Source organism: Carassius auratus, chromosome 38, assembly GCF_003368295.1.
Source record: "Carassius auratus strain Wakin chromosome 38, ASM336829v1, whole genome shotgun sequence".
NCBI classification, from domain to species: Eukaryota; Metazoa; Chordata; class Actinopteri; order Cypriniformes; family Cyprinidae; genus Carassius; species Carassius auratus.
In genome coordinates this window covers 2077872-2104368 of record NC_039280.1, presented here as the reverse complement: position 1 = coordinate 2104368, position 26497 = coordinate 2077872, and the positions used below count along the sequence as shown (strand labels likewise).

The window sequence follows — 26497 nt, the reverse complement described above, 5'->3', positions numbered from 1 at the left end:
TTGTTGTTCAGTTATTTATTATGGTATTATTCATATTATACATATAATTTTATGCTATTATAAATCTATTATATCACATACCGGTATGTTATTGTATCGTTGTACTCGCTTTTCATATTATTCACTTTATTCCATTTATACTAAATTAACAGATTTGTAAACCGAAAAAAATCAACAAGTGAGACAAATGTGATTTCAATTAATAATTTTCCAAACCTAACTAAATAACCGGATGCACAGTTTTTTTTAACTGCACGTAGATCACAAACCTCTGAAATCGGTTGATAAATGTGAACGTTATGGTGTTTTTATTCAGTAAACACCGCAGCTCCCCCGTTTACTTTCATTTGTTTTAAGGCAGTCTTGCCCTCACTAACATGGCGGACGCGTTGACGTATCGCTGCAACGGCTCAAATCGGCCAATGAGGCGTCTAGGTATTTATATCAAAGAGTATAGAAGTAACAAGAGGCGAAACTCAATAGTATCTATACTCTTTGTTTATATGTCTATGCTCAACGGCCGCTTCTGATTTGATCAAAACAAACCACTGATTGGTCCATCCTTAAATCCTTACTCTTGCTTTTCTCCGCTCGTGTTATTGTCATAGACAGTAAAAGAAATATTATTATAGACAGAATACAGTTTTGAGGTGATAGTTTAGCGATTATTGGGGAGGAATTTCATTTGTCACAGGTATGAATGCATGGTATTAATAGATATAAACAATTACACGTACCAGTGCAAAAATATTTCCAGTAAAATATTTTAAATAATTAAAATAATAGTAAATTTGTAGAAAATAGGAATAATAATAATAGTTTTAAATAAAGATTTATTTGAAGATTAGCCGTAGTCAAATTTCTGCCTTTTTAATTTAATTATTTAACTTTTTATATTTACGTTTTTAATACTTGACGCGAGCTCAACGGTCAAAGACGGCCACCTAGCGCGTGTTAACTTAGAAAACAATAGAGGAGCAGCGCACTAGCGCACACGGATGTTCTAACACATACATTCCCTCTACTACAAGACCTAAATAACAATAAAAGCAGGTCATGTCAGCCACGTGGGTTGTGTAAAAGGATACAGCGCTTCCAATTGGTCCACAGTCTCGTGACGTCAAACGATCCGCCTCTTCCCCTTCCGCGCAACAGCAGTGTTTTCCCGCGAACTCTCTGCTCCACAACAACTCAGTTGAGCTGGACAGTTCTGGGCCTGTTGGAATGGAATATATGAATTATTTTTGAACAACGTTAATTAAACACTATATTGCGCAGTACTCTTTCGAAAACATGGCGAAGCAGAGTTCTCTTTTTAATTTCTTCACGAAGTCGCCTCCTCTCGCGGTGAAGGCCAGATCTAACCCGTCTCCAGTGGAGGCTGATGCTGTGAACAGATCCAACACCTCGCCCAAAGAACAAGCCAAAGTAAACAGCAAGAAGACGCCATCAAAACCAGTCAAACCCCAAACTACAGCTGGACATGCGAAACTATTCGGAGAGAAAGCAGTCAGTGCGAAACAGAGGTAACGTTACAGTAACCGCATTTCTATTTGCAATAGTAAATGTGCAGTGCAATGATTTTGTACTTGTATTAGTTTAATAATTTGAATTTTGTAGCTATTTGGGAGATTCAGGTGTTACATTGTGAAAATATACCTGAGGATTGTGTCTAAAATTAGATCCCACGTGCTGCATCTGCGAATTTGGCGGGAGACTTTGTGGAAGGGGGTGGATCAAGTCTCTGATCAAGTTTCCCAGCGATTTTTTCTCTAGCCAGTTTTGACCAATTGGAGCGTCCTTTACAAAAATTCTCCATAGCAACCATACGTTCCGTTAAAATCCGCTACTACAATAGCTGTTACTTTAAAATAATAATACGTTGATTTTAGATAAATATATATGCGATAGATTTATATATACGAGACAAACAGGAGTCTAAGTAGAACTGTTTTCTTATAGGACCTTCCAAACCAAAACAAAACAAAAAATCCATATCAATCGTACTTTACGTTAAAATCCGTTAAGTTACTGCTTTTATCGTTACTCTAAAATAATACATACATTTTAGGTGTTTATATATATATATATATATATATATACACACCATATATTAATATACATGAGGCGAAAACGAGTGTAAGAGCCCTGCAAGCATGTTTATTTTTATGACATTACTGGTATTTTTATTTACGGTGTATTGTATTTATTATGTATGTAGTATTGTATCGGGGTATATACTATTACCAGTTCCTTAATTTATTAAGCATATATCTGGTTTGTTCAGTTTTTTTATTGTTATTATATTTAATGTTCACTCTGTCGGGTCTATAATTGCTTTAAATTAGTTAATATTTAAAGAAAAATGATAATGATGAAAAGTACCATAATGTCATACTAGTTTTCTAGTCGCAATGCGACTTGTTGTACTGCATCTAAACTTACTATAAACGACATTTTCAAGTTTTCTGTACTTTATATTGAATATAGTTTGTCTTTTGACTTTTATTTATTTGCTACTTTGTTCCTGTGGCTCAGTGGTAGAGCATTGCGTTAACAGCGCAAGGTTGTGGGTTCGATTCCCAGGATGCACATGTTAGGTTAAATATGTTAGCCTGAATGCACTGTAACTCGCTTTAGATAAAATCATCTGGTAAACGCATAAATTTTATTTAATTTATTAATTAATTAGATCTTTTTTTTTTACGATATTTTAGGTGGATGTGTGATTTTGCTCTTGCTTTGTTTGAATGAAGTCTCATTATTTCTCTCCAGCAGTGAACCGTCATCTATATTCAACGCTGGCACTCTGGTTTGGGCCAAACTGGAGGGCCATCCCTGGTGGCCCTGTATGATTGTTCCTCAGCCTCTCACCGGACAGCAGATGAGGGGCCGAGGACGAGACCAAAGACTCCACGTTCACTTCTTCGATGAACCGCCAACCCGAGGTTGGGTTAACACAAAATACATAAGAGAGTATCAAGGTGAGCAGGTCTTTATTTATTTGTCCAATTTTGAATGAATTATTCAAAATTAGGTAATTGCTCTTACATCAAATAGCGATATGGACCAATATTTGAAGTCAATTTAAATATGAATCCAGCAAGTTAGGCGCAGAACTGATGCTCGTTCGACAGCTTCTGTCGTCTCACTAAATGAGGATGTAAACACATGAAGAACATCTCCAGAACTGAGTCACTTCATGAGCATTTGACCGTCTGATTTGAGTAAAACTAGCTTCATATCACATACACAGAACTGTAAAGGTATTCACAGCAACTCGTCGAAATAAAAGACAGCTTGCCAGAAATGTATTGCTATTGTTCAACAGAATGTACATAGCCTACTACTACTATGTAACATTATTTTTTTTATTGCATAATGTCACACAACATTTCTTCCATGTTTTATTTTTAATAGTTAATCCCCTTTGTTTACCAAAAAATAAAGTTAGCTTAATTTTCAATAATAAAAAAAAAATGTAATGAAAGTTTTATGCCTTCATTTGATAACCAGAAAAATGTAAATACACAACAGAATTTCTGATAAAAAAAAAAAAAAAAAAAACATTTCATGAGGCTATTTTAAGAAAAAAAAAGAATAAATTAAGTTGTTTTTATGCATTTAAATAACTAGACATGCAAAAACACCATATTAGGTAACAATAAAACATATGGTGAAGAAAAAATACAAAATTTCTTTGGGCCCTAAACGTGACTTTTCTTAAACTTTTAATAAATTGTTGTGAAAATGTATAAGTGTTATGATTTAATTAATTAGACATGCTTCTTGATTAATTAAGTTAAATTTAACCATTAAAAAGGAGTTGAAAAAAACAAAAATGGAAAAAAACGGAATTTGGAAAAAAATAAAACTGAATCTGGGAAAAAATAAAACAGATTTCATAGTGCCCTAAAAATGTTTGATTCTGACCTTACGTACTTGTTCCTTCAAGGCTCTGATAGCACCGATGCCAAATCCGGCGGCGTGTTCTTCAGCGGTAAGCCTGTGATCCGTAAAGCGATGGAGCTGGCAGATGCTGCGATGAAGGACAGTCCTGAGCAGAGACTGAAGATGTCCGTGTGCATGGATCCTTCAGGTGACGAAGAGGAGGAGGATGAGGATATGGAGGTGATAAAAGACACATTTCAGTTTGAAGAAGACTTTTAAACCCCATATATAAAATTCAGTAACTTGTCTTATTAGTCTTTCCAAATCTTCTTCTTAATGTTTCTGTACATAGTGTCTACAGCCAAAAACAAGACAGAAGAGCAGGATGAAAGTAGTTTATATGAGTTGGGTACTATTTTCTAACATTTTTTTTAATCGTGCAATAACTTTGCATGAGGAACAGGAAATATAAAAGGCATTTATTTACTGAAATTGGCCCCTTTGGGTTTTTTTTTTTTTTTGTAGATACTTTTTCATGTAATGTAAAAAGCAAGATTAACATTTACCAACATTTTCTCTTTAAATTTGTATGAATGATGTCATGCAGGTTTGTAACAACACATTGGTAAGTTTAAATAGTTTTAGAGGGATGACATAAATGTGACCCTGGAGTAAGGCTAAAAAACAAATCCAAGATTCTTTTTACCAAAATAAATCAGATTTACGATTTTATGATTCCTACCATAAATATATTTAAACTTCATTTTAGATTAGTAAAATGCATTGTTAAGAACTTCATTTGGACAACTTTAAAGCCGATTTTCTCAATATTTAGATTTTTTTGCACCCTCAGATTCCAGATTTTCAAATAGTTGTATCTCGGCCAAATATTGTCAGATCCTAACCGTATACCAATGGAAAGATTATGTTGAAAAATGGACCCTTAGGACTGGTTTCGTGGTCCAGGGACACAAATAAGATACAAAAATGATCTTTAAATCCTTTATGTATATCAAAAGAAAATATTGACTTGTTGATCATTCAAACATAATGATTCTGCTGTATATGCAAGCTTCGACTACAAAAGTAAAATCTAAAAACTTCTTTCTACTTCTCTCAGAAATATAGGATCAATATGAGTTCATAGTTGCAATTAGCATAAAACATCAATTACTGATAATTTATTATGTGGTCTTTTAATCATTTTGTCATTAGATGGAGCATTGTATCACCTCTGTATAATTGTATCACATTTCAGTTGTGTTTGTTTTAATTTCATCATGTAATGTTTTATTGTAGGTTGATAAATCAACCTTATCAGATGCAGATATGTCTGAGGAAGAGGTTAAAGAAAAAGCGAAGCCCAGTCGACGTTCGTCTCGTGCTGCAGCTGAAAAAGGTCAAAAGCCGAAGCGTCGCCGAATCGTGGTGGCGTCTGACAGCGATGACTCTGGTGAAGAGTTCAAACCTGATCAGGCAGGAGGAAGCAGTGATGAAGAGGAAGAAGAGGGAGTGAGTAGCGGGGCTGAGGAAGAAGAAAGCGAGCCGGAGACAGAACCAGACAGCCCTGTGAAACCGGTGAAGCGCAAACGTCCATCAGAAAAGCCTGTTAAGTCAAAGAGCAAACCAGACCCCCCAAAACGAGCACCTGCAGCCGTTTCATCAGTGGCATCGGACACCAAATCTCGACTTTCTGCTTTCTCCGCACCGGACAACTTCGAAAGTCAAAGCGGCAACGCAAACGGGACGGATGGAGGACCAACTTTGTGGGACCACGAGAAGCTCGAGTGGCTGCAAGACGGCAAGCGAAAAGATGCACAACGCAAACGTCAGTCTGACGAAAACTACGACCCCACGACTCTATACGTCCCCGAAGATTTCCTTAACAGGACGACACCTGGCATGCGCCGCTGGTGGCAGCTGAAGTCCGAGATGTTCGATACCGTTCTGTTCTACAAAGTCGGTAAGTTCTACGAGCTCTACCACATGGACGCTGTGATCGGCGTCAATGAGCTCGGTCTTACCTTCATGAAGGGCACTTGGGCACATTCCGGCTTCCCCGAGATCGGCTTTGGACGCTTCTCAGACGTTCTCGTGCAAAAGGGCTACAAAGTGGCTCGCGTGGAACAGACCGAGACCCCTGAGATGATGGAAGCACGATGTAAGACATTGGCGCGTCCCACTAAATTCGACCGCGTTGTCAAGCGAGAGGTTTGCCGAATCATCACGCGAGGGACTCAGACGTACAGCGTCCTCGACGGCGCCCCTTCGGAAACTCAAAGCAAGTATCTCTTGAGCATTAAAGAGAAGAGCGAGGAGGACAGCGCGGGACACGGACACATCTATGGGGTGTGTTTCATCGACACCTCGGTGGGACGCTTCCATATCGGTCAATTCCAGGATGACCGTCATTGTTCCCGTTTGCGTACTCTGGTGGCGCACTATTCTCCAGCACAGGTGCTTTACGAGAAGGGCAACCCGTCAGCTGAGACGCTTAAAATCTTTAAAGCAATCTTGTCTTCAACTCTACAAGAAGGTCTCAATGCTGGTTCGCAGTTTTGGGATGCGCAGAAGACCCTCAAGGTCCTCGCAGAGGAAGACTACTTCAACGAAAGCAAAACCGATGAAGAAAAGGCATCAGTGTTGCCTTCGACTCTAAAAGCAATGACGTCCGAATGCGATGCTTTAAGTCTCACTCCAAAAGCGGGGTATGAACTTGCTCTTTCTGCATTTGGCGGATGCATGTTCTACCTGAAGAAATGTCTAGTGGATAAGGAGCTTTTATCAATGGGAAACTTTGAGGAGTATGTTCCTGTCGACGTGGAGATGGAGCAGGCTGGAGGAGCGTCGTGTTTCTTTGCCCAGACTCGTCAACGAATGGTTTTGGATGGAGTGACCCTTGCTAACCTTGAGATCCTTCAGAACAGCTCAACTGGAGGTCCTGAGGGAACCCTACTTGAGCGACTGGACATGTGTTGCACTCCCTTTGGCAAACGCTTGCTAAAGCAATGGCTTTGCGCACCTCTTTGCAATCCATCCTCCATTGGAGATCGCCTAGATGCTGTTGAGGACCTGATGGGCGCCCCGTCTCAAGTCTCCGAAGTCACTGACCTGCTAAAAAAGCTTCCGGATCTCGAAAGACTGCTTAGCAAGATCCACAGCATGGGTACTCCTTTGAAAGGACAGGACCATCCGGATTCCCGAGCTATTTTGTACGAAGAAGTCATCTACAGCAAACGCAAGATCGCCGACTTTCTCGCCGCACTTGAGGGCTTTAAAGTTATGAAGGAAATCGTGTCGATCATGGAGCCCGTTTCGGACGGCTTTAAATCCAAACTGCTGCGTCAAGTGATGCTCCTCAAGACTGAAAACGAAGATGGGCTTTTCCCAGACCTTTCCCCAGAGCTCAAACGCTGGGATACAGCTTTCGACCATCAGAAAGCTCGCACCACAGGCGTCATCACGCCAAAGGCCGGCTTCGATCCAGAGTACGACCAGGCCTTAAACGGAATAAAAGACTGTGACCGAGGCCTGCAGGAATACCTGGACCGACAGAAGAAGCGACTGGGCTGTAAGAATCTGTCTTATTGGGGAACGGGAAGGAACCGCTTCCAGCTCGAAGTTCCAGACAGTGTTTCCGAGAGAAGCTTGCCAGAAGAGTACGAGGTGAGGTCCACCAAGAAAGGCTGGAAACGGTACTGGACTAAAGAGATTGAACGGCTGTTTTCAGAGCTACAGAGCTGGGAAGACAAACGAGACTCGGCGCTGAAAGACTGCATGAGAAGACTCTTCTACAATTTCGACAAGAACTGCAAAGACTGGCAGACAGCGGTCGAATGCATGGCAGTGCTTGGTAAGAAAAATCAACTTTATAAAAAAAGAGAAAAGAAAACACATTTTCCTATTCATCACAATTTACTACATGCATCATATATACCATAACTTACATCAATAATGCCAACATGCTCTATTCGTTCATAATCTTTCAACTACAATCTAAAAAATAAGCAGTTTGGCTAAACTTAGGCTGTAGTTTAAGTAGCTCTTATTTATGGATAGCTGGTCAAAGTGTTGATTTGAGCTAGTTACCAATGCAGTTACATGCACAACAAAATGCTGATAAAAAACTGCTTGTTTTAAAGGTTTATGTGTAAATCAATAAGCTGACACAAGCGTTTTTGAACGTTGCATTTACATCTTTTGCAGCATCTTGGCCATTAACAGGAGATTTAAAAAGTTAAATGCTTAAAAAAACTAAAGTTTAAAATGCATCTTTTTGCATTTTTTTCCATTTCATTGCTCTTCATTTTAAAAAGTTTGACATGCACATTCAAAATCAAGGATACAGGGTTTATGTAAGTTGCTAATGATCTATGAAATATATATTTAGGTGTTTACGTGACCTTACAGATTGTTGCCTTGCGTATAATGTGCATGTCAGTTTAATTCATTCAAAGGTTTTAGCAGAATGTTGCATTATTAAACATTGAAAATGGTCACAGAATGGTTATATGCACAATTACAAAAAGTCATTATTCAAATTCTAAACACCATTTGTAAATTTGAGTCCAGTTTTAATATAAAATGTTGACTTTTTTTCAGAATTTGAGTTTAAGACGATTATAAATGCCATGTTTACTGAGAATATGAGTGATATTTGTAATAGGATGCCCAGTGATATGTTGTTGTTGTCTCTACCTCTGCAGACGTGCTGTTGAGCATGTCCCGTTACAGTCAGAGCGGCGACGGGCCCATGGCGAGACCAGAGATCCTTCTCTCAGGTGATGGGTCTCAGTCACGCCCCTTCCTGGATCTCAGAGGGTCCCGTCACCCTTGCGTCACCAAGACCTTCTTTGGTGACGACTTCATCCCCAATGACATCTTCATCGCCTGCTCTGGTGCTGAGGATGATGATGATGATGATAAAGCACTTGCCCCATGTGTATTGGTCACCGGGCCAAACATGGGAGGCAAGTCCACCCTGATGAGACAGGTGAGTCAATCTTCATGGTGTGTTAACATCGTAACTGTTTTTGGGGTATAATACTGAATTTATGTCCAACAGTACACCAATCTTAGATGATCATTTAATGCATTGAATAGCAATAACGAATGTATGGCACTTTCAATTCTTTTCCTAGACAGTTTTTGCATACTATAATTTTATGATTAAGCTACAGAAGTTTGATTTAATTTTCAGTTTTACTAAAGAAAGGCTGGAAAGGTACATTTAGCTGAATCCAAATCTGGTGTAACTTTCCCATGTATTTTATTGAGCCACACCAAAATAATTTTGAACTGAATTGTTATTTAATTTCCAATTGCATTGTGCTTTGCAGTGTTTACAATCGAATTATTGTCAGAGCAGATAATTATACAAATTTCACCCTATGTTGTGCGAGCAGCTGTTCAGGCAGGAAGTAGGATGTGGTTGGAGCTTTTATTTCTGGAAATGCAGGTTTCTGTATAGGGGTGTGCCGGTTTCAGAATTGGTGATGACGGTTATGACGTGAGTCAAATGTGACGGTTCATAACATAACCGTCGGGGGGTAGAGTCAATTGGTTGATCTTGGAGATAGCGGGTTAACTCCGTGTCAGCGCGCGCTCTGATCGGTAAAGGGGCAGAGATTTCAGACCTCCGTTTATGAAGGAGATCTGTCACAAAACTCATCATCCGCGCCACAGTTTTTTGAGCAAATTTCAAAGCCGCATCATCTATGGACGATGCAATGCTTTGCTGATGCGAGCCGCAAAAAAAAAAAAAAAAGCCATTGTCTGTTCTAAAAAGGATGCAGCAAAGATATTTAATGCTAATGTATGAGGCATAGGCCTACGCTGAGTTTCATTTGCGATGAGATGTGCTCTAGTTCACAGTGCAGTGCAAGTGAACGCGGCGCGCTGGTGCTTCCATGTCACGGTTATCATTGTCTGCTATATTTGCTTTTTATTTATTAAAATACATGCAATTGGTTGATGAAACATTTATGAAAATTAAGATAAAATTTGTTGTCTGACGATTTACAAATCTTCATTAAGTGGTAAAAACCATGTCTCCCAATATATTGCGCATCTTATGATCCTATCTAAAAAATGAAAATAATTTTTGATAAAAAATGTGTGTAAAAAATATTTTAATGACACGGTTTTGGCGGTTATAGAGTCCTAATGACGGTGTTCAACTATAACCGCCGGTCTCACGGTTATATACAAACCGTCACACCCCTACTTCTGTATCATGCTTTCTACCAGTTTTATTTCGGTGTATAAATTCTACTGATGTACAAAATATAATAATATTAATTAAATCTATAAAAATCATGGATCTTTTTTTATTATTATTATTATTATTTTTTTAAATGTTTTGTTTTTCATTTTACTTTTTATTTTTTAAAGATTTGGTTTGAGCTCTCATTTATGGCAATTGCAGGTTTCTATATCATGTTTTTGGTGTGTTTAGTTGTTCAGGCCTGGAAATTGTCAATAAACAAAACCAGAAAAATTGCATAATATTAATAAAATCTTTAAATATCATAAAATTAGCATTTTTATATTATAAAAAATATATATATAATATATAATGTTTATTTTTTTATAATTTAATTTTTTCTCAAATGAAATATTGTAGAACTACACACATTTATTAACCTCCTATAAATGTTATGACTATTGAAGTGTCCTAAACATTGATGTGATGTAAAATGCTAATGCCCTGTTGAAATCAAGTGATCTGCACATTCTCTCAGCTATATTTCCCCGTGTCCCGTGTCTCTTTCAGTGTGGTCTGGTGGTGATTTTGGCTCAGCTGGGCTGCTATGTTCCTGCTGAGAGTCTGCGGCTCACTCCTGTGGACCGCGTCTTCACTCGACTCGGCGCCTCTGATCGTATAATGTCAGGTACATGGCCATTTGTTTCTTATCAGTTCAAGCCTCATGTGTGAGCTTCACCCTGGATACTAAATAGACCATCTTTGGTTTTCTAGGTGAAAGCACGTTCTTTGTGGAGCTGAGCGAGACGGCCAGCATCCTGCTGCACGCCACCAACCACTCCCTCGTCCTGCTGGATGAACTGGGTGATTTAGCCGCTCATCACACGCTAATGCAAAGTCTTAAATGGAGTAAGTTCTGATCTTTTCCTTCTCTTGAAATGCAGGCCGAGGCACAGCCACGTATGACGGCACAGCCATTGCCAGCGCTGTGGTGAAGGAGCTGTCCGAGAAGATCTGCTGCCGGACCCTGTTCTCCACTCATTACCACTCGCTGGTGGAGGAGCACGTCCAGGACCCCGCCGTCAGACTCGGACACATGGTCAGTTTCAGGCCCAATATAACTGACCGAAATATTTTCAGCAATATTCTGTGGCCTGCCGATGATTATAATGTGTAAAATGTTTGTACAAGCATGCAAAAACCATTTAGACTAATGCACTATTATTGCTAACAAACTACATTAGTTAAAAAAAAGTTAAATGAAATGAAATACAAAACACTTTCACTATATTTCTAATTTTTGTCTTGCTTAACTTGAAATGCTAAAATAACGAACTAAAATATTGATTAAAAAAAAAACTATATAGACAAATCACAAAAACATGATGTAAAAAATTCAATAAAAAATAGAAAATATAGAAATATGTATACATGAAATGAAGAAATGGAATAAAGTATGAATAAAAACGTCAATGTTGTCTAAATAATAATAAAATAACACATGCATTGTGACTTGGAAAATCTATAAATAAGAATTGTTGGAAGAGTAAAAAAATAAAAGTACAGCCACAAAACTTTATATTCACTTGACTCTCTAATACTGGGACTGTCTATTCTATTTCTATTTTCTCTACTCATTTTCTTTCTATTAGTAGAAAAAAAAAAAAAAAACACGATCATTTGTTAACATAATTTTTATTTAAAATAAAATAGAACCTCTAACATTATGAATTGTTTTTATATTATTTATTACTAAAAAAAAAAAAACACTGGAGCTACATGAAAGTTTAAATATCTATTAAAACAACAAAATTACATTAACTAAAATGAAAAAGTATAAAAATATAACTAACTCAAAATATTAATAAACTATAATAGGGAATAAGTGATAGTAAAATAACACTCATGCAGTGTAACTTTATAAGTCTGTAATAAATGTATGTTAAAAAAATAAAATAAAACAATAGACATATTATTTTAAATACAAAAATTACTAAAATAAATTAAAGCTAAGAAAATATAAAAATTCCAAATGGTAATAAAAACTGGATGTATAAATGATATTAAATTAACTAAATTAAATAATTGTCTATAAATAATGCATGTTTGAAAGTAAAAATAAAAAATAATATTTTAAATTAATCACAAAACTAGACATTTAAAATGTTAACCAAAATTAAAATGAAGTCAGAAAATATACAAATAAAAATTTATTTAATCGTTTACTAAACTTTATATCCCAACTTTTCAGCTTCTGACTTGACTGGTATCTGTCATACACTATATCCCTAATGTTTGACAAGAAGTTTTTGTATTTCTTTCCCAAAGTGATTAATATAATTTGGTGAGATGAAGTGAAATGATGTCCCTGTGTCTCCGGTCAGGCCTGTATGGTGGAGAACGAGTGTGAGGACCCCAGTCAGGAGACCATCACCTTCCTGTACAAGTTCATCAGAGGCGCGTGTCCCAAGAGTTACGGCTTCAACGCGGCTCGCCTGGCCAACATCCCGGAGGAAGTCATCCAGTCCGGCCATAAGAAGGCCCGCGAGTTTGAGAGGAGCACCGTGTCTCTCCGCATATTCAAGTGAGTGACCTTACCATCTTGCATCTTATGTTCACATGAGCAGAATCTGATGCATTTTTGTTGCAGATGTTTTTATGAAAATGTCACCATGCAAAATTCTTAATGCAGGGTTTCTGTGTGGACTTAAAAAGGTTAATTTGCTCATCCTTAAATCAAGGCCTTAAATAGTCCTAAACCAGAAAATAATTTGATAATTTCATGCATTGCAAAAAAAGAGAATATCTTGTGCATTATTTGTCGTTTTCCAGTACTAAATTTAAATCAAGATGCATTTACTTGAGATGCAAAATAAAGACAAGATTTCAAGTTTTCTAAAAAGAAACTGAACAAAATGAAGTGCGTTTATGCCCAAAACATTCTTACTTCACTTTAGTGTTCAATTTCTATGCATCCCCTTCCATTTGTTTTTCCAGGTCTTTTAAAATATTCTTCAGATTTTCTTGGAAATTTTTTCTTGAAGTCTTATATTTATCTGTACAGAACCTGCAAAAACCCTGTAATGGCTCTAAAAACAGATCAAAATTAATCAAATGTGATTATTAAACTTGATTCAATTACATAAATCTGAGCGCTACACATTTCAAGTCCTGTATTATGCACAACAGTTTTTTTTCTTCTGTTTATTAAATGCATCTGACATCTAATTAAATGTTGTAAATAGAAATCAATCTATATTTACTAAATAAATAGTTTGAAGCAGAAATGAAAATGGAAAAAAAGCACACATTTGGTATGCATATATATTATATAAATTTGCTTGTAAAAATATCTCATTCATATGAGGAAAAACTAATTATGGGATCATAATTGTATATAAAGCAAGGCTTTTAAGTCGACTGGAGTTATGACTGCCTAAAATGCACCTTTGCCATCAAACAAAAGTGTCCGATATTAAAACTAAATAATAGTTTAGATTAATTAAGTGAACAGAAATGCATTCCCAGACCTGTTAAGTGTGAAAATCTCTATAATGCAAGTAGATCCTGTACTAATTTATTTCCAATGTTGTCATTTGTTCAACAGGAAGTTGTGCTCGTTCGCTGAAGACCCCAGCTCTGACCGTGAGCGGTTCACAACACTGCTTCAGATGATCGGCGGCCTGTGATGGAAAACGGTTTTCTTTTTTCTTTTTTTTAAGTTCTTCTCTTCACCGTTCCACCAGTTACTCTGTTGTCACATAGAAAGCAATCACTCACTACTGAAATGATCTAATAAAGTTTATTTTTAAAAATGTAACACGTTCCTCTTTGACTAGGAAATTAAACTTTTGATTAATTACTAACAGCTACATAATGGTTATTGAGTACTTCACAATATATTAAGTCTAGATGTCATGGAACATGCATACAATTCAGGCTGTATGAGAACCCACGGTCACCAAATACATGGAGAAAAACACAAAAAAAGCTGTACAGATATTCATCAGAGCTTCAAATCAGCACGAAGCCTCTTTTAAAATCTCCAGCAATGTCACTTCAGCTTGCGGCCAATCAGGGTGAGGGGGCGGGGCTAATCATTTAAATCGCTTCCACATCACTTTCACACTGCTGGAGAATACTTAGTGTTTCTCTTTCTTTTCCCTCGAATCTCTTTCACAGAAAGAACATACATCCTGCGACATGAGAACAAATACAGCAATCTAAGGTATAAACAACCCCGAAATCAATATACTTAAAATAAAATAAAAAGACATTCAAGTACATTTAAGATTGGTGCTTGAAAATACAAAACTACATGAGAAAGCATTAAAATCAAACCCCAAGAACTCATCTTTAAAAAAAAAAAAAAAAAAAACTGAAGTGCTGGGTCTTTTTTTTTTCATACATATACAAGAGCGCGGTGACGGCTGCACGGGAAGCATCGAGTCTATACGCTCTGGGTCCGTTTCTCTCCTCATTTTCCATCCCGCGAATCCTGAGTCACCGCCGCCGTCCCAAGAGCAGCAGGAGAAACGGGATCCACGCCGAATCCACAGCAGAACGTCTGTTAAATAGAAGTGTTTCCTCTCTGCGTTTATGCAATGCTTTCTTTCTCCAAGAGTTTGTTTGAATTGAATTATTTCTAGCGTGTTATCTCTGGTCTGTGGGTTCAGTTGTGCTGCAGTGTGTTGGACTCTATAGGAGGCGCTGAATCGTACAGCGTGTCTGTGTCGTGCGTCGGCTCTCCAGCTAGTGTGCAAGGGTTCGACAGAGTCCCTGCGCCACAGTCACAGAAAAACCTGCACACAAACACATTCAGTCACACACTGAAGATGCACAAAGTGTATATAGGGTTACAAAGGTCTTTAAGTCGCATCAGTCCAAAAATACACCATGATGAGGAAAAAAACAAGTTGCATTTATTTAGAACCAAGAGAAAACATTACCGTCTCCAGCCGCAAGAGGGCGCTCTGTGCTGCTTAGTGTTGAATACAGGAGCAGTGAGCAGCATAGAGCGCCCTCTCGTGGCTGCAGACGGTAAGTCTGCTTTATTGTAATTTCTTCCACATGTACAGTACATAAGTCGCATCTGACTATAAGTCACAGGACCAGCCAAACTATGAAAAGAAATGCAACTTATATACACACAGTATTTTCCAAACTGTATGCATGCATGTATATATACAAACACACACACACACAGAATTTAAATGATATATATATATTCTTATAAAATAATTTTTTTATTTTTTACGTGTGAATTATTTTCATGACAATTAAGCACATTTTCCCCTAAATTCTCATATCAATAATGCAGTAATTTAAATCCCAAAAGTGTCCAGACAAATGTTTAAGTAAAATAAATGTTTTATTTAATTTTGAGAATATATTAATAATGTATTATCATTGTGTACATATATATACATATATATATACATATATATACACATACACACATATATATATATACACACAATTACTTTTTTTTTTTTTTACCAATTAGTCATTTTGTATCAATTTTTTTGGAAGTTATGATAATTAGCTAAAAACAAGGTCTTTTTTTATATCTAGATTATATTTAACACCTTAAAATACAAATATCTATTTCTTTGAATACAGAAGTAAAAATATATTAAAGCCTAGTGTACCTTTGGATAAAAAAAAAAAAACTTTGCTTGTAAATGTCTCCTATTATCTCTATTAATAAATCAATTAATTTTTATTTTCTAAAAGTTCTTTATGCACATTTGCATTTTTTTAATTTATAAATCATAATAACATTGACATCTGCATGACATTTTTCCAACCAATCTGTCAATATTTTAATCCAAAAACATCTATAAATGCATTTTTTTTTATTTGCATTTCTAAATGTACTTTACAAGTTATTTTGTACTTAATGTATGTATTAATGTAATTTTCTTCACACATTATTGCAAATTTGAGATGAAAACATGCTTAATTGTTCAAAAGAAATCCTAATGGTCCTCTAAATAGGCCAGATAATTCTGGTTTTAGTAGTAAATGCAAAGCAGACTCCTAGTAAGACTGACCTGTCGTGTCTGATGAACTCCACGTCGTGCCCCTGATGGCACTTCTTGATGCAGTTCACACAGATGGCGTTGCGGTCTGTGGTGTTACAGGTGTGACACCTGCACAGAGAAACAGAGGCGTGAGGAAACACCCGTCGAGGACACACTGAGCTCAGATGCTTCTCAGGAGGAGCGTTACCTGTAAAAATCGTGCATTGGATAGCTGGTGTAACTGGAAATCTTGTACAGGCACTGACCTCTGCTCACCGCTTTCTCTATGGCATCCTGATTGTTCATGATTTTGTTGTCTGCGAAGGAGATTAAATGAGAGTAATGTTCATCTCAAGTCCACTGGATCATGAAGAGAGTGAAATGAAGAGGTTTCCACTTCACCTTTCATCGTGACGTTGACGCCAGACGCGAGAAACAAGCCACCGAAGCGGTTGTTGAAGATCTGATTGCCTTCTAATGTCGCCGTCGCATGATTCGTGATCTCAATACCTGCCGCAGATGGAGCTCAACAATCATTGGTCTATAATGAACATTTAGTATGCATCTCATATCTGTGATTCGATTTAAAAAAAAGCAGCATTTTCAGAAATGGAAGTTGTACACATTTGTATAGTTTAGTACTTTTTTAGACTAAATAAATATATAGTGCTGTCAGACGATTAATCGCATCCAAAATAAAAGTTTTTGTTTACATAATATATTTATTATGTAAATATATATATATATATATATATATATATATTTATACATATTTATATATATATATTTATACATATTTATAAATATATATATATATTTATATATATATATATATATATATATATACATATACATATTTATATATATATATATTTATAAATATGTATAAATATATATATATAAATATGTATAAATATATATATTAGGGGTGTAACGATACGCGTATTCGTATTGAACCGTTCGGTACGACGCTTTCGGTTCGGTACGCGGTACGCATTATGTATACCGAACGGTTCGTTGGAGTAATTAATTATATTTGAAAAAAAAAAAAAAAAGAGAGAGAAAGAAATATAATGATATGCGTTCAACAAGGTAGCCCAATAACCCAAACAACGTAACAGGCAACGCCCCTGACACTCCCGAAGAAGAAAAAAACACCATCTTATATGTTTATGTTAGGCTACTCAGCAGGCGCTCGCTCACTCAGTACGCGCTGAAGGCTCGTTGCAAAATAGCCAATGCGTTTAACAGACTAGAAATGAGAAGATCCTCCAATAACCAACAGGTCTGGTGTTTGGGTGCACTTTGGATTCCCTTTAAGCTATAATGGTGATGGCAAGAGAGTGGTGGATAAAAAAACGCTAAGCGCGTCTTTCTCCTCCTTTCCAAAGCGCTCGGGCAGAAGCGCTCATGAGGCGTCTGTCTTTGCTAAGCAACAATGACGTGCTCTCTCCATGAGACGCGGAAATTTCAGCGAAGGATAAATGGATTTGCAGCTCTAAAAATCGCTTGCAGTAGCTCTGCTACTGAATTTATTTCAAAATTGCAATCCATATACAACTATGATCAGCTGTTCCTTCATCTTGGCTGAGCTCTCAACGTTGTTACGGGAAAGGATGAAGCTGATTGGTTGGTTCTTGTCACATGACCCGCGGTGCGCTTGCGGCATTCTGAAAAGTTGAGATGTTTTTACATTTTGCTGTATCTAAAACGTATCGAACCGAACCGAACCGAACCGTGACATCAGTGTATCGTATCGAACCGAACCGTGAATTTTGTGAACCGTTACACCCCTAATATATATATATATATATATATATATATATATATATATTTATATATTTATAAATAAATATATAAATAAAATTAAGTATATATTTTGTAAATATTTACATGTAAATAAATTTATTTATATTGTTATATATAAATATATTTAATAATTTTACATCTGTATATGTATTTTGATACATATTTTCTTTTTTATATTTCTTTATATATACATATATAAAATGACAAAGATATAGAATTATGTGAGCTTTAAAAAAGCATGTCCTTAAGTGTTAATAAACTGCACTGTCATGCTCAATCAATAAATATCAATGTATTAAACACAAATGCACTGAAAATGTTAACTTTATCCATGTGCTTCCTGTTCACTTCCTGAAAGCATAATGTCATTATGATTTTTTTTTATAAACAGAATAAAGCATTTCAATAATTATTTATGATGCTAACAGCTCTGACACATAATCTAAAGAGTATGATATAAATGAATGTCCATTTATTTCCAGAAGACAGACATGCAAGATATAATAAATGTTTCAAAATTAAATTAAGTTGGACTTTTGTTTAGAAAATGCCTATAATAACTAGTCAAGAGCTGCATTAATGAAAAAAACCCCGCACCAGCAGCAAAGCCGTCGAATATCCTGTTCTTGCGCAGCACAGGGTGACTGTTAGTGCTGATGAGGACCCCGGCCTGAGCGTTCCTGAAGATATCGTTCTCCTCCAACAGTCCTGCAACATCACAAAGCTCATCATGAAGCTGAAGCGCACAGAACAGAGAGCTCACATCAGAAGAGGAGCGTCACCTCGTCCTCCGTTGAAGATACAGATCCCTCCGTCCCTCCCGTCGTGGATCTTGTTTCTGCGGAGCGTGGGGTTGCTGTCGGTCTTGATCCAAACCCCGGCCATGGCGTTGTCAAAGATCTCGTTGTCTTCAATAAAGCCTAGACCTGAGAAGAGATTCAGGGGACACTTATTTATCTGAAATATAGAAACATGAGCCTTTATATCAAGCAATGACGGAAATATTACCTGAATTGTAAACAAGGATTCCTCCGTTCTGTCCACCCCAGATCTTATTCCGCCTAATTTTGGGATTGCTGCCAGTTCTACAAAAAATACCAAACTAAAATATCAATTTTTTTTTTTTTTTATTGGAAAGTCATATTGTAACTCCACAAGTCTGTGGCTGCTCGATTAACTACTCCCTGACTTTGGAAACATCATGCATTTATTTACCTTTTAAAATAAACTCCTCTTTTAAAAATCATTTTATATAAAAAAAATAAATAAAAAAAATAAACATTTAATTTAAATACATAAAATATTATTTTAAAAATAATGAAGGTATAATTATTTATAAATTAATTAAATAGTAATATAAAAATACAAAAATTTAATGGAAAAAAAAACAGAGAAAGATAGATTATATTGCATTAAACTGAACTAAAAAAAAAAAAATTTAAAAATAAACACATTGTGTAATTAATAATAATAAAAAACAATTTAAAATAAAATAATTCAATATAAAATAGTAAATATTACAATTTTATTAAAACAAAACAAAATAATAATATTAAATATTATTCAAATAAACATTAAATTATATAAAACTAATAAATAAAATTAATTTATAACTTTAAATTAGATTTTTTTTAAAAGACAGACTATGTTGTAATGCAATTCCACAACCAAACTCCCCATCACGGTTTCATTATAATTGAAACTGAAAATAAATGCACGTATCGCCCAACGCTCAAGTCACTGACCTGATCTGAACTCCAGAGTACATGTGGTTATAGATGTCGTTGTCTTCTAGCACTCCGTGACCGTTATCATAGAAATAAACGCCCACCTGTGGACAAACACACATTTACAAAATCACTCCAAGAAGATTTAGACGTACAGTCAGGTCCACATATACTTGGAGACTGACACAATTTTTATGATTTTAGCTGCTGACCAAAACATATTCAAGTTAGTAATATAATGAATGTGGTCTGAAAGTGCACTCTGAGCTTTAATTTGAAGGTATTCTCATCACAATTTACAGGAAAGGTGAAGGAAAAACAGCTCTTTAATATGCAATCTTTTCAAAACCTTCTTTTTATCATTTAGTATTGTTTATAGTGATACTCCAAACTGGATTTTTGGAGGGTGCAGGGTACAAATGAAGCCACTTTACAGGTCGAAAGAAACATTAATGTGCACGTTTTAAGTCATTTGCAAAATGCTGGAAACTTTTTTCATTGAATATCCCTAGCTTTTACAGGATATTATTAAAAGACAATGCATTAATCTTGTCATTTAAGTATCATCTGGTAGACAAATAATGCAACATCTTTCATATGTATATCCTAACTGCTTATAAAGCATGGGAATTAGTTTAATCACTTTATATAATAACCATTAAGTCCCATATAAAGCTATTAAAGCACAAGTGAAAATGAAGCAGGATAAAAACTGATGAAAGTAACTGAATAACTTATTAATATGGTGCATAATAAGAATATAATCTAAGAGTAAACTGTACAGGCCACCAACACATTAAATGTGTTTAACAGCTTTCTCCAAAAAGCACTGTGATTTTCTCAATATTTAGATTTCTTTGCACCCTCAGATTGCAGATTTTCAAATAGTTGTATCTCAGACAAATATTGTCCTCCTAACAAACCATACATTGATGGAGAGATGATTTATTCAGCTTTCAAATGGTGTACACATCTCAATTTAAACAAATATTGACCCTTATGACTGGTTTCGTGGTCCAGGGTCACAATTAATAATCTTAGCATTTCACAGCGTGAGTTTGATTGACTGTTTTGCCTTGCAAAAAGAAAAAAAATTATAATAAATTATATCAGGTTTTTTTTATTTATTTTTGCTAAAAACTCTAATACTGTTTCTGGCTTAACTCTTCAAAAGAGCTGGTATTTCACAGTGTTATATTAATAATGTCAATAAAAACCCAAATGCATTGATTTATTTTATCTCATATTCATTTAAAAATAGCAGCTTTTTTTGCCATAGGAACCCTTAAAGGGGTGGTTGATTGCCATTTCCCTTTTTAAACATTAGTTGGTGTGTAACGTTGCTGTTTGAGCATAAATGATATCTGCAAAGTTACAACGCTGAACATTCAATGGAAACAGATATGTTGATTTATTTATTTTTTTAAAGAAAGTTTGTTTGATTCCTACAATTACGACTTGTAGGGACTACATTGAGGTACTTCCTGGGTGGGTGACATCACAATCCCTGAAATTTACATAAACCCCGCCCTCGGGAGCACGCAACAAAGGGGGCGAGGCTATGTTGCGTGGCTCTTCCACCTGAGCACATGCAAATATTTCCTTTAATGGAAAGGGGGCGTGACGTTTCCAGACATCATGTGATAAGCAGTTAACAAATCACAATACACTGGGCCAAGCTAACCAATCTGAGCCCATTGCGAATTTAGGAGGGAGTAGTATCATAGAAACAGAAGTGAACTTTTTTTTTTTTTTTTTTTTTTTTTTAAATAAGTATGAACACATTACACTGCCCCCAATAAACACAATCAAACCTAGAAAAAAATCAATCAACCACCCTTTTAAGCAGACCCTTTGTTGATAAAAGGATTACATATTTTGTATCACTGTATAAAGCAGACCATTAGGCCTACAGATCCACCACGGCTTCCCATTAGATAAGCTGACAGCTTCCACAGTCTTCTGCCATGCCGAGCTGTTTTCCCCAAAAGCTGTCTCTCCTACCAAAACGGCACACTGGCTGCCCCTGTTGCTTTAAGTCATCACGCAAAGATACCATCTGATGTTATTGGTCAGGCATCGACCAATCAAGTGGTTTCATTCCCACCCAAGCCCCACCCCCGGTTCTGCTCTCTCGCATCTGCATTTACAAGTGCGTCTTGCTACAGATGTCCGTCATTTTATTTTTTTGTGTGAATGTCATTTTACACATTTGTAACTAATAATCTGCGACTCCAGTTCAATTTTGAATGTCTGTGTGTGCAAATTGAAAGACTCAATTACAATTACAAATGTGAATATTAATGTGTCAAGTTCTCACATTCAAATCAACAAGCTCTCGGGTTTTGCAACCGGTTTCCGTTCATAAAAGGGACACCTCTCAATCTCTGCATTAGACCATAAGTGCACAGAGCGTGCATGTGTCGAATCAGGTCACACAGAGCGAGGGAAGTGAAGCACACGCACCTGTTTTCCGCTGTGTATCCTGTTTCTGCGCAGAACAGGTGTGCTGCCCGTGGTCACCCACACACCGGCCAACGTGTTACTGTACACCTCGTTCTCCTCGATCACTCCCTGACCCTTCTCATGCTGCAACAGACCACAGAGAGACGAGACAATCAGTCTACAGTGCTTTAGTAAGCAGTCTGGTTGATTAGAACAGGGCTGGGAATTAACATGCACCACAATTTCAAGATACTGGGGCAAAACATAAATCAATTATGACTGTTGCCGTCAGATTTATCATAAACCTGCATACATGACGTAAAAACATGCAGTGTAATCAGCTTTTCCGATTATAATATGAGTTTTTGCAAAAGCAGATTAGTCAATAATATAAATATAATAAACTAAATCTAATATAAAAATAAATAATAATGATCATCTCAAATAAATAAAGATAACAATTAATAATAATAAATGCATAAATACATAATATTGACAAACTAATAAATAATATAAATCTAAAAACAAAAATACAAAAAAATGTGTTATTTATAAACTGGAAAAATGCACACAGAAGTTAATGAATTTGGGTGTTTCAATAATGAGGTACTTTCTTTGCTTGCTTTCATTATATTATTTATTACAGATTTGTAAAAAAGTTTTTAATCCTACAAAGATAACCTATGTGAAGTCTTGCTTTCTAATGCATAAAAAGTGCATGGTTCAATAAACATGACATAAGAAAAAACAGATACTTTATATAAAGTAATCATACAAATTGCTCATACAAAAAGGTAGAAATATACAAATATATGAAATACAATACTTTGAAAAATGTTGGTAACCAAAACAAACCAAACCAAGTTTCCATACAAGGAAAACAATTATACTATGGAAGTCAATGGCTACCGGCAACTGTTTGGTCACCAACATTCTTCAAAATATCTTCTTTTGTGTTCAACAGATGAAAAAAAACCTCATACAGATTTGGAACAACCTGAAGGTAAGTAAATGATGACAATTTTCATTTTTGGCTGAACTAATCCTTTAATTTCTGACCTTGTACTAAAACACGGCTGGTAGATATTTTTGTGTTCACTCACCACATAAATGCCTCCATGCTGTCCGTCGTGGATCTTGTTGTGCCGGACGATCGGGCAGCTGTTGGTCCGAATCTGGATTCCAGCTAAAGCATTGCCATAGATGTCGTTCCCTTCAACGAGTCCTCGGCCGTCGCCGAATATGTAAACACCGCCCTGGTTGCCATTGAATATGGCGTTACCCCTGTGATTGATCAGAAGAGGGGTTATAACGGAGCATAAACAGTACAGATCTCACAGTGTGATATGATTAGACGTGTGTTTATGGACGAGTCTCTCACCTGATCGTGGGGTCGCTGTTTGAGGTAATCCATACGCCCGCAAAGTTGTTTGCATAGATCTTGTTCTCGATGAACTGGCCTCGGCCCTTCTCGTGCACGTAGATGCCACCCGTCTGTCCGTGATGGATCTCGCAGCGCACCACCGTAGGGTTAGCATACGCCTTCACCTCGAAACCTGCTATCCGGTTCCTGTGGATGCTGCAGCTCTCGAAGTAGCCCTGCAGAGGGAGCCAGAGAGTCACCAAACACACACTCACTAGTTCACTAGTCTTTATCGCTCGAGTTTGAGTCAAGTCTCCAGTCTTTGGTCATGAGTCAGAGTCATTTAACTCGCTAAAAAAAATCCTCATGTGTTGAAATCTTCCTACAAAGCTGTTTTATAGGCTAGAGACAAAATAAAAGACCTATGATCTTTTTTTTTTTTTTTTTTTTTTTAAAGAGGTGTTAAGATACAAGATACATCCAGCTTGTTACTTACATGTATTAATCCATCGCCATGTTCAAAACAGTTTTTCTGTAACCAGATTCTATAATAAAGGTCCTATCTATCATGACACATAAGAAAATGTGACTCAGATATTACAAAACCATAGAAATGTATATATATATATATTTTATAAGTCAAGGCTATTTAATTAAACTTGCAAGAGGCACGGCCTCTATGTTTTCTTCCAAGCAGAGGTATGGACAAAAAAATACAATTAAATGCATACAAACTTTTTACATGTATTGTATTTTTACATTTACATACATGTGAGGCCATGTGACAAAAAAATACCGTTTCTGTTCAGGCTTTTCCTCATGATATCTATATGCCTTTTGATTATCAGTTACATAAGGATTAAGTTGCTTTTAAAATAATTCTCGAGTCATTTTCCTCAAATCAAGACCATTAACTCGGGTGCCCATCTCATATATATATATATATGAGAAAAAAAACAATATATTATATATATATATATATATATATATATATATATATATATATATATATATATATAGTTTTTTTTTTAATGAATTGTAATTATAATTAGCCTAAGTATAAATATCCCCCATTTCTCTCTTTCTTATAAAAGGCAGTCTGTGGATGCTTAAGGCGAAGGAATGCAACCGTTAACACTCTTAACGTAACACCTATCTGACAAAGTGACGGAGAGGTTTGTACCATGCCGTGGTCAAACGTGAACACCCCGACGTCTCTGCCGTGATGGATGTGGTTTCGTCTGATGATGGGGTTGCCATGGTTTTTCACCCAAATCCCTGCTAGAGCATTATTGGAGATCTCATTGTCTTCGTAAATGCCCTGCAGAAGCAACACACAGAGAGAGCGGCTGCTAAACACTGCAATTCATCAACCACAGACACCAATCTGAGGGTGTATTCCAGACAGAGCTTCACTTTACCTGAGCGTGGTCTGTGATATAGAGCCCCACGTTCTCACAGTCACTGATGTTACAGTGTTTGATGGTGGGGGACGCTCCCTGGCCGCTCACACACACTGCAGAGCCCACTGCAGGACGACAACACACCTCCATCAGCATCACACAAGCCAAGGGAGATTCAAAATCTCAAAATGAACATTATGTGTGGTCATACGCACAAAGGACAATTTACGCATGTTTAATCAGGAAACAGCTAAAAAGCAGGACACTGCAATGCAAAAGCATGTTCTGTGTGGACCGGCCCTTGGGGTTAAAGGAAGGCTCTATGAAATAAGTTTAATTTTAACACAAATTCAGTTTTTTGCATTGTAATTTTATGGATTCTGTTTATTCCATTTGAATTTTTCTGTTTTCCATTTTAATGCTTAATTAAATTGTAGTTATTACAAAGCATGTCTAATTAACAGAAACCATAAAATGTATACAATCATACAACAATTTTTTTAAAACCTAACACATTTTGTGTTTCCTGTTTTAATTAATCATATAATTTTTTACAATAATAGAGCCCTATGATTTTTTTCTGGATTTATGATTTAATAGAAACTTATTATCTGTGGTAAACAAAAGAATGCATCACATTTATATTTAATATTTTGAAAAGTAATCAAAATATAAAATGTAACAATTCCTTTTAATTTATTTTTTTGCAAAAAGTTATTTTCTACTGTACAATTATTTATATATATATATATATATATATATATATATATATATATATATATATATATATATATATATAGACACACACACACACACAAAGACACACTAGTTGATAAAGTGCACATCCCTACTTTTGATTTATTCAACCAAACATTTTCCAAATTTTGTAACATTCTGCATTATGTAGTTAATTTCCTACCAAACCCAGTAAATTAATACAGTAAAATCCCTAAACACAAGTATGAGCAACAGAAATGTTGATCATACACTTCTGAACTCACCACTGAGCAGTTCAACAAACATGCAATATATAAATGAAGGAAAAGCAACAGATTTGGAGGGAAAAGAGAGAAGCTGTGGTCACCTGTGCAGGTGCTGCGGATGATGCAGTGGTCAATGATGGGGCTGCAGTTGACGGTGATCTCCAGACAGTGATGAGCGTTGTGATGTTGAGCTGATTTGTCATCAGGATTGAACTGCAATAAAAACCCATTATATACACATCACACGCAAATCTACCTAAAAAGAGTTGTGCATGAAAGAATGCATCCAGGAATTTCATTTTAGGTGTCCTCTTCCTTTAACCTTCTTGGCGTATGAAGAAACTCACCTTTATTGTCATATATCCTACAAACGCGTCCTCGGACCCCTCCATGAACACAAACGTCGAATCTCTAGTGTTCTCGATGATGACTTTATCCGCTACTTTCCCCGGAGCTGCAAAAGCAGATGTACGATTAATATTTAGGTTAGACAGGAGAAAGTCTCTACATTTATTAGAAAAACATTCAACAGTTTCAAGTCCGAAAGATTTGCATTAAATTAAAAAATGACAATTAAAACAAAATGTTACAAAAGATTTTCAAATAAATGCTGTTCCTTTGAACTTTCTATTTATTGAAAAGAAT

At 36.1% G+C, this 26497-nt stretch overlaps 2 protein-coding genes across 4 annotated transcripts in view; one reads left to right on the top strand and one right to left on the bottom strand.

Moving 5' to 3' along the window:
* The first annotated feature begins 1122 nt into the window (after positions 1-1122).
* On the top strand, positions 1123-13916 carry msh6 (mutS homolog 6 (E. coli)). 2 transcript variants are annotated; one of them, XM_026223418.1, is made up of 10 exons: positions 1123-1526; positions 2779-2984; positions 3956-4131; positions 5191-7744; positions 8598-8884; positions 10667-10784; positions 10871-10960; positions 11041-11195; positions 12481-12680; positions 13704-13916. In XM_026223418.1, exons 1-10 carry the CDS (start codon positions 1294-1296, stop codon positions 13783-13785), a joined length of 4101 nt encoding a protein of 1366 aa, XP_026079203.1. In that variant the 5' UTR covers positions 1123-1293; the 3' UTR covers positions 13786-13916. The 2 variants fall into 2 exon arrangements, with proteins under 2 accessions (XP_026079203.1, XP_026079202.1); XM_026223417.1 differs by having other exon boundaries at positions 1124-1526; positions 2776-2984.
* The window catches only part of LOC113056637 (F-box only protein 11-like), a 25875-nt gene continuing 13262 nt past the window's right edge, over positions 13885-26497 (bottom strand). The window contains exons 8-22 of one of the 2 annotated variants that reach the window (XR_003277733.1): positions 26200-26306; positions 25954-26065; positions 24888-24994; positions 24650-24787; positions 23485-23702; positions 23207-23387; positions 22125-22247; positions 19677-19762; positions 18940-19016; positions 18714-18857; positions 18529-18639; positions 16525-16632; positions 16389-16439; positions 16153-16251; positions 13885-14898 (exon numbers count right to left, since the gene is read on the bottom strand). Coding sequence is in view for 1 of the 2 variants with exons in the window: in XM_026223419.1 (XP_026079204.1) it covers positions 14769-14898; positions 16153-16251; positions 16331-16439; positions 16525-16632; positions 18529-18639; positions 18714-18857; positions 18940-19016; positions 19677-19762; positions 22125-22247; positions 23207-23387; positions 23485-23702; positions 24650-24787; positions 24888-24994; positions 25954-26065; positions 26200-26306 (1850 nt within the window). In the remaining variant the exon portion in view is untranslated. Of the gene's footprint in view, positions 14899-16152; positions 16252-16330; positions 16440-16524; positions 16633-18528; positions 18640-18713; positions 18858-18939; positions 19017-19676; positions 19763-22124; positions 22248-23206; positions 23388-23484; positions 23703-24649; positions 24788-24887; positions 24995-25953; positions 26066-26199; positions 26307-26497 lie in introns of both variants that reach the window. The other variant, XM_026223419.1, reaches the window with a different exon arrangement.